Source organism: Rosa rugosa, chromosome 7 (assembly GCF_958449725.1).
Source record: "Rosa rugosa chromosome 7, drRosRugo1.1, whole genome shotgun sequence".
NCBI lineage: Eukaryota > Viridiplantae > Streptophyta > Magnoliopsida > Rosales > Rosaceae > Rosa > Rosa rugosa.
Window position 1 is genome coordinate 12,295,984 of NC_084826.1, and position 16,913 is coordinate 12,312,896.

General features: G+C 41.2%; 3 protein-coding genes across 3 annotated transcripts; 1 reads left to right on the forward strand and 2 right to left on the reverse strand.

Annotated features, from left to right (window-relative positions):
* Nucleotides 1–4,186: 4,186 nt before the first annotated feature.
* On the reverse strand, nt 4,187–4,852 carry LOC133722849 (uncharacterized). The gene has a single exon (XM_062149712.1). The coding sequence runs from the start codon at nt 4,850–4,852 to the stop codon at nt 4,187–4,189; it is 666 nt and encodes a 221-aa protein (XP_062005696.1).
* A 1,478-nt stretch (nt 4,853–6,330) lies between these two features.
* Nucleotides 6,331–7,410, reverse strand: LOC133722853 (uncharacterized). Its single transcript, XM_062149714.1, has one exon. It carries the CDS (start codon nt 7,408–7,410, stop codon nt 6,331–6,333), a length of 1,080 nt encoding a protein of 359 aa, XP_062005698.1.
* Nucleotides 7,411–7,928: 518 nt separating this feature from the next.
* On the forward strand, nt 7,929–12,029 carry LOC133723533 (uncharacterized). The gene is made up of 2 exons (XM_062150382.1): nt 7,929–8,079; nt 8,176–12,029. Exon 2 carries the CDS (start codon nt 8,238–8,240, stop codon nt 11,607–11,609), a length of 3,372 nt encoding a protein of 1,123 aa, XP_062006366.1. The 5' UTR covers nt 7,929–8,079; nt 8,176–8,237; the 3' UTR covers nt 11,610–12,029.
* Nucleotides 12,030–16,913: the final 4,884 nt, after the last annotated feature.

Genomic DNA, 16,913 nt, shown 5'->3' on the forward strand with positions numbered 1-16,913 from the left:
ACTAATGAGGATTTTGGTTGAGCCACAAAATCACAAGTGACTTTAGAAGTAAAAGTTGGAGACAAAGGAGCCTTGGTGGCGTCAATGCCACCCTGAGGCCGCAGGGGGAAGGCGGCGCCGGCAAAGGATGGCCGGATTTGGGGGTGAACGGCGCCGTGAGGCGCAGGGGCTCATTCGGTGTCCAAAAACCGAGTTTTACTTCTTTTCGTTCTGAAAAAGGGATGTCCGTGTGAAGTCTTTAATATACGGATCATCATGTCACGACCTGGGTGTCCCAAACGGTCGTGCCAAAGCCTATATGTGTCGGAATCCCATAAATCATCTCTCATGACATGGTTGGATTCAATGACTCGAATAGTGGTTGCATACAACCCACTAGAGCGACACATAAGTTTCTCTAAGACTCGTTTATGTCCGTAGTCATTAGAGGTGATGCAAAGGAACTCTTGTCCATTCTCACAATGTGTTTTCACATGAAAACCATTGGCACTTACATCTTGTAAGTAATAAAGTTCGAAAAATATGTCCAAGACATGAGATAAAAGAAATCGACACTTTATTAATAATAGCCAATGATTACATCAAAGTTTCTTGACCAAAATCTAATCCAACATAAAAATCAAACCGTAGACAAATCGTAGTCACTCAATCCGTTCGGTAATTTCAATTTGGTTGTGACCAGGTAAGGTAAGGCGAGATTTTGGTGGAGCGTTGCTCACTTTTAAAACCGTTCTCTCAGATCAAACATTATCTAGACATCACAATTACTCTTGAGTACGCCTAGCGGGAAAGAGTTAATACAATAAGTCATTTTATTGATTTAAGGCATAATTGCCATTACATAATTCTTGGAAATATAAAAATCTGCGGCATTTTGTCTTCATCGCCAGATTTAAATTCTTTGTGAACTCGATGTCTTGATCACCATGATGCGACTACCTTCGTAGGTACATTGCAAATTCAGGTCCATTGATCAGACGTTCCATATAAGAAATAAACACCATAAAGAGGATTCTCCCTTGATTGAGGCGCATTGGCGCAATATGCATAGTCCCTAGGACTGGTGGCGTTGGAAAGTGGTGCCCATGGCCAACGTTGGCTCCATGGTGTCCAACCCTATGTCCCTCAAAATCACGCCTCCTACGGTCGTGTGATTGTCGCCTTGAGCGATTACCTTCTTGAGCATTCCGATCGTATGGATCATGACGTCGATGGCGACTTTCTCTAGCCATAGGACGATGCTCTTGATAGCTATCTTGAAGCCTATCAAATCTTCTTTGCACAAGTTCATTGCCATGTCTTTCAGTAGTGGCCATAGCTTCAATAAGCTGTTGAAAACTTGTGATCCGTCTTGCATTTACATGAGTCCGGAGTAAGTCAGAGGACCTCATAGCATAGACGGGGAAGGTATTGAGGGTTTTCTCAATCAATTGGTCTTCTGTGATTGTTTTTCCACAGAGACGCATCATTGCTCTGATGCTGAGAGCTTCCGAATAAAATTGCATGACAGTGTCAAATTCAGAGAAGCGAAGATCTTTCCATTCTGCTACTGTATTCGGAAGTATGGAGTCACGAACATTGCCATATCGTTCGCGAAGCGCATGCCAAAGCTTTATGGCGCTATCCTCATTTATGAACTCAAACTGTAGGTCACTATCCATGTGACGTTTCATGAAGGCAAGTGCCTTGGAATTATCTTTCTCAGTTTGAGGGTCTGGAGCTGTTTCAATAGGACAAAGCTCTTGGATTGTATGCAATAAATCACGGGCAATAAGGTGGATCTCGACATCAGTGACCCATGTTAAGTACCTTTTGCCTGCATAATCCAATGGAACAAAATCGAGTTTGTTCATGTTTGACATCCAGAAAGATGAAACAAGAACAAGTTAGTTTCGGAGTCAATGCTTCCACGAAAACTAATATAAATAAGATTTCCGAGCTATGCTACCAAGAAATCGATTTCCAAGAATAATTGGATTAGACCGAAACAATGATGTTTGAATGGTCAAAATAGATGCTCACGAACGCTCTTAGTCCGTAGCATACGAACGCTCTTAGTTCGTTAAATCGATGCTTACGGACGCTCTTAGTCCGAAGTCTTACGAACGCTCTTAGTTCGTTAATTGCGTGAATCCCCACGATTCCGCTTTTCAATGATCGAACCCACGTTATAAGAAAGGTGGGATGTAGAAGAAGGGAGGTTTTCAAGTCCCCGAGAAAAGAAGAAGAAATATAAATTTCAAAATTTTTAGGAACTTCAAAACTTACTCTTTTGGATACTTACTTGTTGGTTTTGGATCACGCGCGTGTCGATGCAGGCGTGATGGAGCGAAGCAATCTGAGTAGCAGCGTGCAGCAGCAAGTTATATGTGCAGCAGGGGCTGCAGGATGAAGCTGGACCGAGAGGTGCAGTAAGGCTGCAGGGGTGGCAGCTGCTAGACGCAAAGCTGCAGGCGCATGGGCGCGCAGGAGGTAGCAGCGGGCGCAACAGGTGCTGCAGGGAGCAGCAGACGTGCGGCAGAGCTGTAGGGGGCAGCAGGCAGCGACGCAGGGGCGTGTGGCTGCAGGAGCAGCTCGCAGGACAGCGGGGGCTGCTGTGCAAGGTTGCAGGCGCACGGGCGCTCGGAGCAGCAGTGTGCGCAGGGGTGCACGCGGGGCAGCAGTAGGCGCAGGGGCGCACGCGGGGCAGGCTGCAGCGATGCTAGCACGGGCTAGGGGCTGCGGCAGTTTTGGCGATATGAAATTCTTTTCGGGTTTTGGCTTTTTGGCTTTTGTGGTTTAGGGCTCGTGCTAATAACGTGTTTAAGGATAATAGAATTGAGAGAGAATTGTAGAGAGAGATGTGTATTATCATTGAGAATAGGAGCCCTATATATAGGGATTACAAAGTACTAGTTCTAATGTTACAAGGAATACCAATCCGTGTAGGATTGGGAAATCTAGAACCTTCTCTCCTATTGCTACTCCTAGTTTGATAAGGCACACTAAACTTGATTTTCCTTCAACACAATCAAATTTATGGCTGATAAAAAAAAATTAAAGGGGAAATTGGTCTTTTGAATCGTTACAAATAATAATTATTTTTTAATTATAATAAGTCTCATGGAGAATTAAACAGCACTAGCAACAAAGAGAAAAAAAGGATTCAACTCTTCGTTTTCCCTAAATTATGAGAGAGGTGGGAGAGAAGGTACTTCGATCTTATCTCCCTTAAGCGATCATCTCCGCTTCGTTATAGTAGAACATCGTTGCTGTTGATTTTCGATTTGAAACACTGGATACCCAAGAAGGACAGAGGGGATGCTATTATTACATATTGTCTTGGGCTAATGTGTTGATTTGTCTAAGGACACGTTTGCTTACTTGAGTTATCTGGAAAGAGAATGAGATGAAGAGAATGATTAGGATGTACAATAGTGTTCAGCTGGTCAGTTGCTGACTAAAGAATTTATTAACATATATAGGTATTGGAATGAATGTGGGCCTCAGGAATACATTTTTTCTACCCAAAATCTCCGTACATATTTTCAATAACCCCAAATTACCCATAATCTTAAAAATATATACATATATATAAACACGCGCACACACTTTCATATGCATTTTTATCTTGATTATACACTTTCATATGAGTTTTGAACAAGGAGCTCATGAGTAATCCAAAATAATTCTCAGAGGACAAAATGGTTTATCTTACAGGTTGTTATTTGACCTTCTCCCTAGCTAATTTAGTCGTTAGATGGTGTCGCTTTGTTTGAACAATTGATCGCAACACTATATATTGAGTAAGAAGAGTCATTACTACAACTGGAGTTGGTACTTACCTGAGCAATGAGGATGAGATGAATTTACTAAGCTGCAAACAAAAGAACATGCATGCGTTGACAATGTGGGCATGCATTGACAATCCCAGATGGAAAATACTGCAAGGTGATCATGACCAAACAGCTTACTCATGAGAAGAAAAAAATAAATCGCAGCCATCATATTTAAAGTATACATTTGACGGGTTCATTTAGCAGGACCTTTTAACATAATAATCAAGCTAACATTTAGGGTTCAAGGCTAAAATAGCACCCTTCAGTCCCTCGAAAGCTCAACTATTAAAACATATAAACTTGTACTGCTAATAAAGATAAACATATCAAAATATGCAAGAAGAAGAACACGACCCAAACATTCGCCACTAATTGCTCACGAATCTACTAAGAGTGCTTTCTTGCATCTCACGCAACAACCTTTTTCTCCATCCACCCTCTACCAGTATAGACTTCAATGATGGGCATGCAAGCACTAGGTCTTCCAAATCAGATCCACTAACATGAATCCGAATGTAGCGTAGATCAAGGGATTGTAAGCGTTTGTGACTTAAAAATGCACGAACACCAACTCCAGTCACGAATCCATTACCTCTCAAATTAAGCATCTCTAAGTTGAGGCAATTCTCAGCGAGAGCGAGAATGGTGCGGTCTGTGACTTTGGGGCCCCAAGCAAAGTTCAATTTCTTGAGGGTTAGAATTGCGGAGATCGCCACGCCTCCAACTTCAGTGACTCGCCGACAATGAGTCAAATTTAGCTCCTCCAAGACACACATCTTCTGCAAGAGTGAGACCCCAGAATCAGTGATTCTATGACACCCCTTAAGGACCAATTCCTTTATGGTTTTTGAGCAAGACCCGTTTGTCAAAAATCTCAATCCACAATCCGTGATATTCACACAGCCTGCCAAATTCAAAACGCTAATCCAACTACTTGAGGACCCAATTGCCCTAAGGGTTTCATTAGAAACCAGCTTACACAATTCCAAATTCAAATGCTTCAAGTTATCCGCTAATGAAAGACACAATTCCATCATCCTCAATCTTATAATCTGGGACACAATATCTCCCACGAAGCACAACCTTGGATAATCTGGGACACTTATTTGCTAGTGTGCATAGACCTCGGGTCCCAACTCCACTAAAGGACCTCACCGGTGTTGTAAGGTCGATGACCTCTAGTTTGGGACATCTTTGGGCTAATAATGCGAGGTCAGCGTTGCTTATAGACACGGATGTTTGGAATGTGACTAAGTTTGGAAATCTAGTTAGTAATCGAGGGAGATGATCGAGTTCGAGAACACGAATGCATGATCGGTTCTGACCCTCCGCTACCCACCATTGCTTACAGACCTGAGAGAACGATTTTCTATCAACCCAGTTCAAGATTAGGCCTAGTTCATCGTTACATAGGGCATCCATAATCTTGTTTGTTTTGTGCTCAAAGCAATGCAAAATATGGAATTATATGGACATGAAATAGAGAACAAATGGAATATTGGAGAATTATAGAGAGTAGCTAGCAGGTGTGTAAGGTGTGTTTTGTAGCGTTACATACCTTATACAACAAGGAATGTAAATCCCTAATCAATCTTGGTGAATGTTATAATTAAAGTCTAATCCTAAATCTAATTAGATACTGAAAATTGTAGAATATAAGTAGGAGAATTCTCTTAATTATCATATAGAGTAGCTAGGTGTAAGGTGTGTTTTGTAGCGTTACATACCTTATACAACAAGGAATGTAAATCCCTAATCAATCTTGGCGAATGTTATAATTAAAGTCTAATACTAAATCGAATTAGATACTAAATCTAATTAGATACTGAAAATATTCTACAACATTAACTCATGAGATCAATATGAGTATTTTGTGATCTGTAAGCACACGACGCAACATGAACATAAATAAGGAGCAAGTCTTTTCAAGTATTTTGTGTTCCCTGCATTGACATATTGCGCACAGTAAATTCACCATGGCTCAATTTTGTGGAAATTTCATTCTGCTTTCTAGGGTTTTATACTGGTAATACTTGATTAAATTAAAATCCATGAAACTTAAAACAGACGAAATGCAACGAAATCTAACACGGATTCATTCATGCAAATCCATCAACCCATGAAATGCATTCTCCCATGTATTCATGTGGTGAAGGTCATGGGTTTCAGGTCATCAACGCCTTGTCCTCTTCAGTTTGTGCATTCAACAGCTTTTTCTTTTTCTCCTCAATCTTCAGCGTTTAATTTCTTATTCTTCTCAATCTTCATGATGACGTATTTTTATTGCCGGTTCTATTTATTCATTTGCCGCATGTAGCAAGACCCGTAGCATAATCATCCAGCTAACATCCATAACCAACTGAATTGTTCAAGGCTGAAGTAGCACTCTCCAGTTTCTTGAAAGCTCCGATCTAACTGTTAAAAGATGTAGACTTGCACTGCTAATAACGATAAAGTGATAAACAGATCAAACTATGCAAGAAGAAGAAGAACACGACCCAAATTTTCGCCGCTAATTGAACCTCACGAATCTGCTAACAGTGCTCTCTTGCATTTCACCCATCAATCTTTTTCTCCATCCACCCTCTACTAGTATAGACTTCAATGACGGGCATGCAAGCGCTAGGTCTTCCAGATCAGATCCACTAACATAAACCCGAATATAGCGTAGATCAAGGGATTGTAAGCACTTGTGACCCAAAAATGCACGAATACCAACTCTGGTCACGAATTTATTACCACTCAAATCAAGCATCTCCAAGTTGAGGCAATTCTCCGCGAGAGCAAGAATGGTGCGGTCTGTCACTCTGGGTCCCCAATCTGTCACTCTGGGTCCCCTAGCAAAGTCCAGTTTCTTGAGGGTTCGAATTGCGGAGATTGCCACACCTCCAACGTCAGTGACTTGGTGACAATGAGCCAAATTTAGCTCCTCCAAGGCACACATCTTCTGCAAGAGCGAGACCCCAGAATCAGTGATTCCATGACAGTTTGCAAGGACCAATTCCTTTATGGTTTTTGAGCAAGACCCATTTGTCAAAAATCTCAATCCACAATCCGTAATATGGCAGCAGCTTTCCAAGTTCAAAACGGTAATCGGACAACTTGATGACCCAATTGCTTCAAGGGTTTTGTCAAAAACCAACACAATGTATCCCAAATCCAAGTGCTTCAAGTTATCCGCTAAAGGTATGAACGACACAATTCCATCACTCATCATATGCCTCCCACGAAGCAAAACCTTGGATAACTTGGGACACCTATTTGCTAGTGTGCATAGACCTTGGGTCCCAGCAACTTTTCTGAAGGACAATGCCGGTATTCCAAGGTCGATGACCTCTAGTTTGGGACATCTTTGGGCTAATAATTCGAGGTCAGCGTTGCTTAGAGGCAGGGATGTTTGGAATGTGACCAAGTTTGGAAATCTATCAAGTAATCGAGGGAGACGAATGAGTTCGAGAAGGCGAATGGATGATCGGTTCAGACGCTCCACTGCCCACAATCGCTTACTGACCTGAGAGAATGATTTTCTATCGTCTGAGCCCTTAACCCAGTTCAAGATTAGGTCTAGTTCATGGTTACATAGGGCATCCATATTCTTTGTTTGTTTTGTTCTCAAAAGAACACAGATATGGAAGTATATGGACGTACACGAGATAGAGAACAAATTCTTCAATATTCCTTTTCTTATATATCATGTAGATAGCAAGATAACCTTTCAAAAAAAAAAAATTTGTAAGGTGTGTTTGCAGTGTTACAAACCTAATACAACAAGGAATGTAGATCTCTAATCAATCTTGGTGAATCTTTATAATTAAAGTCAGATTTACTGATTTAGGATTAACTGACCGCTCTACTACAGATAGACAATCGGATATCACTTGTCCTCATCATTAATGATCGTATGTTCCAATTATGATAATAATTCTTTGAAAAAAAAAAAAGGGCAAAATAATGACGGAGATATTACTGGAAAAAAAAATGAAAATAATGAATGAGATTGGGCCTAATTATCGAAAATCCAGAGCTACCAAAATGCTAAAACTTTGAGGCCCAAAAAAGAGGTCAAATAAAGGCACACCTGAGGCCATGACTCCCGCCGGTAGTGCACCACGTGTCCCTTAAGATACCAGGGTCTTCACGTCTCCCACATTTGAAACGCAGAAACCTTTTCTTCTTCTTCCCAAATGGAAACCCTCGTATACTTGTTCACAAATTCACAGACTTGAAGCTAAATCAAATCGAACCTCGCAGCTCCCTAAAGGTACTTTCTTTCTTTCACCTTCTCTAATTTTTCTCTCAGCACAGTTAGTTCACCGTGATTTAGGGCTTATTGTAAGAAATTTTTCTGCTTTTCTAGGGTTTTTTTTACAGAGCTGACTGTACCTCACCGCGGGTGCCTGAACGCCGTGTCGTTTTGGAATGGCTCGGATAAGAAAGCACGGGGCTAATTTCTCTGGGGAGGGAGGAGTTGAGAGCGTTGATGATAGTGATGCAGTAGTGGGTGAGGGTTTGGAAGAGGGAGGTGAATTGGTAGATGGAGGTGGTGATTCTGGAGGTAAAGTAGGACCTGTAGATATGGAGATTGATGAGAAAGGTGGAGATGGAGTGACAGAGGGTTTGGAGGGGACTCAATTTGGGGGTACTGATGTGAATGCAGCAAGTGAGAAAGGGTCGGTTTCGGAATCGAAGGATGGTTCTAAGGGAGTTGAAAGTTCAGTCTTTAGTGACAAGGATAGGGGTAAAGATGAGATTTTGGGGGAATGCGTGGAAGCCGAAGTTGTGGGTGCTGTGGAAGGGAACCTTTCGGTTAGTTTCGAGGCGAAGGAGGATGGAACAGTTGAGGGAAAGGATGAATTGATGAGAGATGACAAAGAAGAGGAAGTTGCACAAGTAGATGAGGAAGAGAGAGGAAGAGAACAGAATGTGGAGCGTAGCCAGGTTGGAGAGAAGAGTGCCCATGCTACAAGTTCTAACGTGGAGCATGAGGCTACAGGGTCTGTTGGAGAAATACCGCAGGACATCCCAGCTGTGGAAGTGAAAATTGCTGGTATCGATGAGTCTGGGCATGATGGAGACCTGAATGCAAGCACTGGTTCCCAGATGGTTATGTCTGGTGGACTAGAAAATCAGACGTTGGAAGTTAATGTGGGAGTAAAGACCGGTGAAGATGTCTTGATGCCTGAATATGTTTCCCCAGCAGAGGTTTCTGTGAAATCTGAAAATGGGCATAATTTGATTGACATGGCTATTGATTTGGAACCGTATGCTGGAAAGGATGGGAATGTTTCAGATGATAGTAATGTTTCTGGTCCCTCACAACCAGAATTTCAAGCTTTTGATCTAGTATGGGGCAAAATTAGGAGCCATCCATGGTGGCCTGGGCAGATATGTGATCCTTCAGCTTCATCAAAACTTGCAAAGAAGTATTTTAAGAAGCACAGTTATCTGATAGCTTATTTTTGGGATTGTACATTTGCTTGGAATGAAGCACCACAAATTAAGCCCTTTAGGGAGAACTTTTCACAAATGGAAAAGCAGAGCAATATGGAGGAATTCCAAAATGCAGTTGCTTGTGCTCTGGATGAAGTCTCAAGGCGAGTAGAGTTTGGCTTGGCCTGTTCTTGCATTTCCAAAGAAGTTTATGCAAAGATCAAAACACAGACGATCATTAATGCTGGAATCAAGGAAGCAGCATGTAGAAGAGATGGTGGTGATAGTTCTCTGGGTGCTGCTTCTTTTGTACCCTTGAAACTCATTAACTTTGCAAAAGAAGCCGCCAAGTTGCCATTTGGCAGAGCTGACAGACTAGAACTTGTTACATCACGGGCCCAATTATCATCTTTCTATCGTTGGAAGGGTTATTCTCAGCTGCCAGAGTTCAATTTTCTTGGTGGGTTGCTGGAAAATGATGCCGACATTTCACTATTGAGAGAAAAGGAGCAATTTAATGAACTACGGGAAGATGCACTTCCAGTAATTAAGGATGAGGAATTGGAGCAGAAATCAAAAGGGAAAAGCTCCTCATTGCATAAGCGTAAGCACATATCAGGAGATAGTTCCCGTCCCAGTAAAAAAGGGAAAAACTCCTCAAATGTAACTGCTGAGAAGGGTTTGTCTACTCCCATGAGTAAGAATGGATCAGAAAGGAAAGCTGACTGTAAGTTGGTTTCACAATCCTCAAGTAAGAAACGAAAGGCAGTTGATGGAGCTATGTCTGATGACTCTGCGGTGAAACATAGTAAAAGCGCTTCATCGGCAGGGGAAGATTATGTTTCTTTACAGAATAAGCAGACTTTTAGAGTTGGAGATAGAATCTGCAGGGTTGCAACCCTACTAAATGGGTCAAGTCCAATATTCAGGCACAATGCAGCACCTGCAGATGCTGAAGTTCAGGATGAAGGCAAAGAGAAATCTACATCGCAGAAACCACAAACTGAAAAGCTGATTGACATGGAGGATCCTTCTCCTGATGAGATGCTGTCTCAGCTTTGCTTGGCTGCCATGAATCCCAATAAAGGGTACAGCATGTTGATTTCCTTGATGGGTTGCTTCTCAAAATTTAGGAATACTATATGCCTGGAACCTCCCAGTCCAGATGAGGATCAATTGCCTTTGGGACAAATATTTGGTGGCAAGCACAGTAAGAAATTAACCAAGACTGGGAAGAAATCAATCAAACCACGCATCTCTGAAAAATCTGAGTTGGAGCTGGTCAAAGACTCTTATTCTTCTGATAAGATGGTTAAAAGTCAAAGTGAAAATGGAGAGTTATTGCTTGGAGCTGCAAGCGATAAAGATACATGTGTTGTGGAGTCACAATCAAGTCCTGATTCGGAAGCAGTGAAGCCAGTTCTTGACAATAAAAATGGAGAATTGGTGTGTGGAACTGCTACAAGCGATAAGGATACTTCTACTGTTGAATTGCAAGCAAGTCTTGAGTTAAATCCCACTTTGGATTCTGAACAGAACATTGTTTGTGGAGATATTGAATCAAAAGCAGTGAACACAGCTGCTACAAGCGATAAGGATACTTCTACTGTTGAACTGCAAGCAACTCTCGAGTTAAATCCCAATTTGGATTCTGAACAGAACATTGTTTGTGGAGATATTGATTCAAAAGCAGTGAACCCAGCTCTGGATGATGAAAATGGAGCATTAGTACGTGAGCCCATCTCTTTTGCTGAGTCATCAGCAGATCCCAAGTCGAATCCCAATTTGGATTTTGAACAGGAAAATACAGTTGGAGATACTGGTGCGGAAGCAGTGAAGCCAGCTCTTGACAATGAAAGTGGAGAGTTGGTGGCTGGAGCTCTAAGTAATAAGGATGCTTCCGCTGAGGATTCACAAGCAAGTCTTGAGTTTAATCCCAATATGGATTCTGCACTGAAATTTCCTGATGGAGATCATGATTCAGAAGCAGTGAAGCCAGCTTCCCCAAGTGAGAGTTGTGAGGAAGATTCTCCCGCAGCTCTGATCTTGAACTTTTCAGACTTGGAGTCTCTTCCCTCAGAAGCAAGTCTAAACAAAATTTTTAGCATCTTCGGGCCTCTGAATGAATCGCAAACCGAATTGTTGAAGAATACTAACCGGGCCAAAGTGGTTTTCAGGCGGCGTTCTGATGCTCAAAAAGCTTTCAGCAGTGCCGGGAAATACAGTACCTTTGGACCTTCACTTGAAAGTTATCGCCTCAAGTATCCGCTATCACCAAGTAAAGCTTCTCCTTCTCTGAAGGTGGCAAAGCAAGGAAAAATGGATGCATCTGCAGAAGGTGATGGAGCTAGAAAACACTGACGAAATGAGAGTCACAGGTTACTATTAGTTTTTTTCTTTAACCAAGCTTTCAAGCAAGAAACGAGAGAGTAGGTAGTTGCATCGGTATTTTTATGGAAATTGCTAGGACCAAGATTAAAAGGTATATGTACATCCATGTAGTTTATTTCTTAATCAGCTGTGAGCTGTGAGAAATGCCAAGAACTGCATTATGAGTTAGTCTAGTGCAGTAGGACAGTTCCATTCTTAATTGGCTGTAGAATAGTACTCAGAACTCCATTATCAGTTACTCTAGTGCCCTAAATAGTACATCTTCCTTGGCTCAATAGATGTTTCAAATATTTATGTTACAGTACCCTAAATATCTTTGTTATCACTTATCATTTGGATTTGAATTTTTCAACCTCACTGTTATGTGTGGTTCAGTTTTCACCCCGTGCATCTGGCTTTTGATACCTATTGGTAATATCTGTGGTTGTGCATTCTTGTTGAGTTTTTCCTCTTTTCTATAGATGCAGTAGCATAGCTGGATAGCCTGGATTTAGTGTTAGGTTACGATATGGTTCACAACTGGGATACCGCTAATGCTTCTGTGTCGTTAAACCATAGTGGTTTCAGTTTTTGATGGATGAATTACTTGTACAGGTAAAAAATTGAGGTTTAAATCATTTACACTAAATTTCATATACTAATGGCATTCTTTTCCTAGTATGGGTCATAAATTTAAGTGGAAATTATGACTTTTTAGTCTCATACTCGCTGACTAAGAGTAAATGCTTTTCTGCCCACGTTTTGTAAAAACGTTGGTTGGCTCTTTCAATAAATCAAGATTATTTATTTATTTTTTTGATGCTTCATACCAAACCGACAGCTCTAGAAGCGTTCCACTAGCGCCAGCGCCTTCATCATATGATTATCTTGGCTATGTACACATTGGCGGACTTACCTATTTTGCATTAACAGTTTTAGTTATATTACATATCCAGCATAAAAGTAAGTTAATATTTCTTAAATTATAATTTCTATTCTATTATGCATAAAATACAGAAAGAAAACAAATTCACAGCATCGCGTGAAATAGTCCTTACGAAAAAAGCTAAGCAGAGATTTAAAAAATAAAAAATGTTAAAGGAAAAACATATTGTGTGCCTTCGTCAAAGCGACTGACGGAGAGGGAATCAAGGAATCAGCGATTACCATCAATCAGCACAATTATAGATCAATCAGCATTCAATGTATTTAATGTAATTGTTATTTCCGTTGTAATTCTCTCCCTATATAAAGGGACTATGAAATGAAATGAGTAGACCAATTCCAATTGTCATTTTACTTTAACACGTTATCAGCACGCTCAGAGCCAATAACCAAAAGAAAAAACCTTAGCTTCGAAAAAACCCAAAACCCTAGAAGAAAAAGTTTTTTCTTCTTTTCTGCCGCCCAATAAAAAAAAAATAAAAAAAAAAATTCCTGTCCAGATCGGCCTCCTCCTCTCCGGCCCTCCCTGCCTGCAATACCCTAGCCTACACGGGCCTCACCTGCGCAGCCCAGCCCTGCCCCGCGCAGACCCCGCCTCCCATCTGCCCCAGCGCCGTCGCTGCTCAGCCTCCTCCCCTCCTTGCAGCAGCCCGACTCCAACACTCTGCCCAGCCTCCGCGCCCTTCTCCGCAACCACATCGCTGCGGTCACCCAGCCGCTCTCACCAAGCAGCACCTCTGCCTTGAACGTACCACCGAGCCAGCAGCAGCCCCGACACCTGCAGATCCCGCCTGCAGCCTCCGAGCAGCAAGCCAGCAACCCGATCTGCATCAGCCTGCCTCCAGCCCGCCTTGCAGAGCCCAAGCCTCCAGTCCACCGCGAGCAGCAATGCAATCCCTGCATTCCCGCGACCCCTCGTCTGCACAGATCCCCGCGCCGGCGCACCACAATCCTGCAGCGAAGCCTCGCCTAGCAAACCACCGCCTCGCCTAGTCAACTGAGGTTGTCTGCAAACCAGAAAAAGAGAAAGAAGTAGAGAGAAAAAAAAAAAAGGAGTGTGACCCGGCCCAAAGAAAAGAGCCGGCCCAACAAAAAAAAAAAAAAAAACAAATTAAGCCCTGTGACCCAGAGAAAAAAAAACAGATAAAACAAAAAAGCAAAGAAAAAAAAGGAAACAAGGCCTGCGGCCCAGAAAAGAAAAAAAAGGCAAGCTAAGAAAAAGAAAGAAAAAAAGGCCCGTGGCCCACTGCTGAAAAGAAAGAGGAAGCGGCCCAGTTTTTCTCAAGCCCAAAAACATCGCTACACACGTCTGCATCAACACGCGCGTGTGTTAGGATTGTTTTATTTGCTCGACAACAAGTATGTTCTCTTTTATTTATTTAATTTCATACTCTGATATATTTTTATAATTAGAACTTTTGAGCATGTTTAGTTAGATAATTTTGATCATTTTAAGCATGCCTTGTTATTTGTGTTTAAGCATGTTTTAATTATGCTATAGTTTATACTTTATTTTGAACATGCCATATATATCTTGTTATATATTATTTATGCAATTTTGAGCATGTTTTGTGAATTTTTATTTACGCCTATATAATTATTCCTAAGCATGCCTTTATATTATGCTATCGTTAGTATTTTATTTTTTACTCATGATATATTATTGCTAATTATTATGTGTAGCATATAATTTGTTGTATATGTGTGAAATTTGAGCATGCCATGTAATCTATTTTTATATATGCTATGTTTTATATGGTTAATTTTAGAATGCAACATATAAAATCCGTTTTGCCATGATAATGAAAATTCATGCGCATTATAAATACACACTTACCGTGATAAAGCATTTTCACGTAGCATCGAAAAAATGTGACCATTACGAATCTTGGTTTTGAAATCTAATTCATATTTTTGGAAAATAATTTACGTGGATGTCTTTATGACTGCGTAATTTATATCTTCCCTCTTGTTTATGTAGATGGCTGATCCAACTCAACCTGAATTTGACATCTTGGACTCAGAAGGACTTGAGTACCAACGTTGGGTTTCCGATATGGAAACTGCCTTTGTGGCAAAAGACTACACTGCCACCATTACCGACCCTAAAGATGATGAACTATCTAACAAGGTGAAAGCAAATGCCTTAATGTTTCTTAGGCGACATATTGATCCTAGCCTACGCTGGGAGTTCCTTCAGTTGAAAACACCCAAAGAACTGTGAGATGCCCTTAAGGGACGTTTTGGGAATTGAACTTGCTATATGGACTATATGGAAGAAGGAGGCCATGACCCAGATGTCAACCTTACAATTGCAGACTTCAATGGCAAAGAGGAACTTGCTAAGTCAATGGATGCTCTCAATCTTGACTGATCTGCTTTATTCATTTTATTTTCCAAAGACAGTTGTGAAGGCATAATGCCTCATTTTTAATTAGACTACTACTTGGTCTTAAAGTTTATTTCAATACTGGTTTGATGAATTAGAACAAGACCTTGATTTGATTATCGTTGGCTTATTAATAAATTTTGAATTTCCTTTCAAAAAAAAAAAAAAATTTGAATTTTATTCTGAAGCACTGAATTTATTCAAATTTATTTACTACACATATTTACATGGTTCGAAATAGCATTATAAAGATGTAAAGCAATACATCTAGAGAAAAATCATTAGAATGAAAAGATTATCATTATACTAAAATAGAAATACTCTAAAGAATATGAGATATATTTAAAGTCACAGACGCTCTATATGCACCAAGAGCTAATCGAACATTGTTAAAGTTTCAAAGATATTCGTGCCAACGGTTATCATGGAAAAACATACTGTGAGAATGGACTTGAATACATTTATATTACCTCTAATAAATGTGGAAGGAAACGCATTTTAGAGAAACTTATGAGTCAATCTAGTGGACTGTACCTCACTACGATTCGGATCATTGAATCCTATGTTGTCACCAACAATGAAATATGGGACTCTGACTCATACAGGCTTTGGCATGACCGCCTAGGGCACCCCGGTCGTGACATGATGATCCGTATTTTAAAGAACTCATATGGACATCCCTTCTTTCGAGTGAAAAATAAAATGGGACAAAAATCCATCACACTGCAAGGTGTCGGTCCTAGTACTGCTCAAATACAGTCATTGCCTTCTGAAGTACCAGAAGCACTACCTACCTCCCATTATGCCTCATTGACTATTTCAAAGGCACATCACTCGTTTTGCAAAGCCTGCCCTTTAGCAAAAACAGGATAGAGACCTTCCTATGCTAAACATACAAAACAAAACATTCCATTCTTACAAAGGATACAAGGAGATATCTGTGGACCTATCCATCCAGAATGCAGACCATTTTAAGTACTTTATGGTTCTGGTGGATACTTCGACACACTGGTCACATGTCGCTTTAGTGTCCACAAGAAATGCTGCAAAACTCCTAGCACAGATTATACGTTTAAGGGCTCACCACCCTGATCACCTTATAAAGTCTATAAGGCTTAATAACGCTAGAGTTTACATCAAAAGCATTTGATGATTATTGCATGTCTATCGGGATCGATGTAGAGCATCCTGTACCCCATGTGCATACAAAAAATGGTCTCGCAGAAGCCACCATCAAAAGGCTACAAATGGTGGCTAGGACATTGGTTATGCGCACCAACCTGCCTATATCTGCATGGGGTTATGCAATATTGCACGCAGCTTTACTTATTCGTTTCAGACCCACAGCTAGCCAACCATTTTCTGCGTACCAGTTGGTAACTGGATATGAGCCTGACATTTCACACTTACGCATATTTGGTTAAGCAGTATATGTTCCTATTGCGCCCCCACGGCGCACCAAAATGGGTCCTCAGAGACGATTAAGTATTTATGTTGGATACGAATCCCCAACAATTATCCGCTATTTGGAAACCCTTGACAGGCGATCTCTTTACCGCTAGATTTGCGGATTGTCACTTTGATGAGACAGTCTTCCCGTCGTTAGGGGGAGATAGGAAAAAGGATTTTCCAAGGGAACGACAGGAATTGTCGTGGTCTATCCCCACTCTGTCTCATTTTGATCCCCGCACTTCACAAAGTGAAAGTGAAGTCAAAAGAATAATCGATCTTCAGAACGTAGCAGATTCGATGCCTGATGCGTTTACTGATATCGCAAAAGTGACGAGATCACATATATCAGCTGCAAATGTGCCTGCAAGGTTAGAAGTCCCCAACAAGGGGCACGGTGCCGCAGATAGAGGCACTGCAACCGCACTTAGTGGAGGTGTGGTTGAGGCCGTGGCTCCCCAAGGAAGAGGGGGAGGCCACTTGGTTCGATTGACACTCACCCAAGGAAGAAG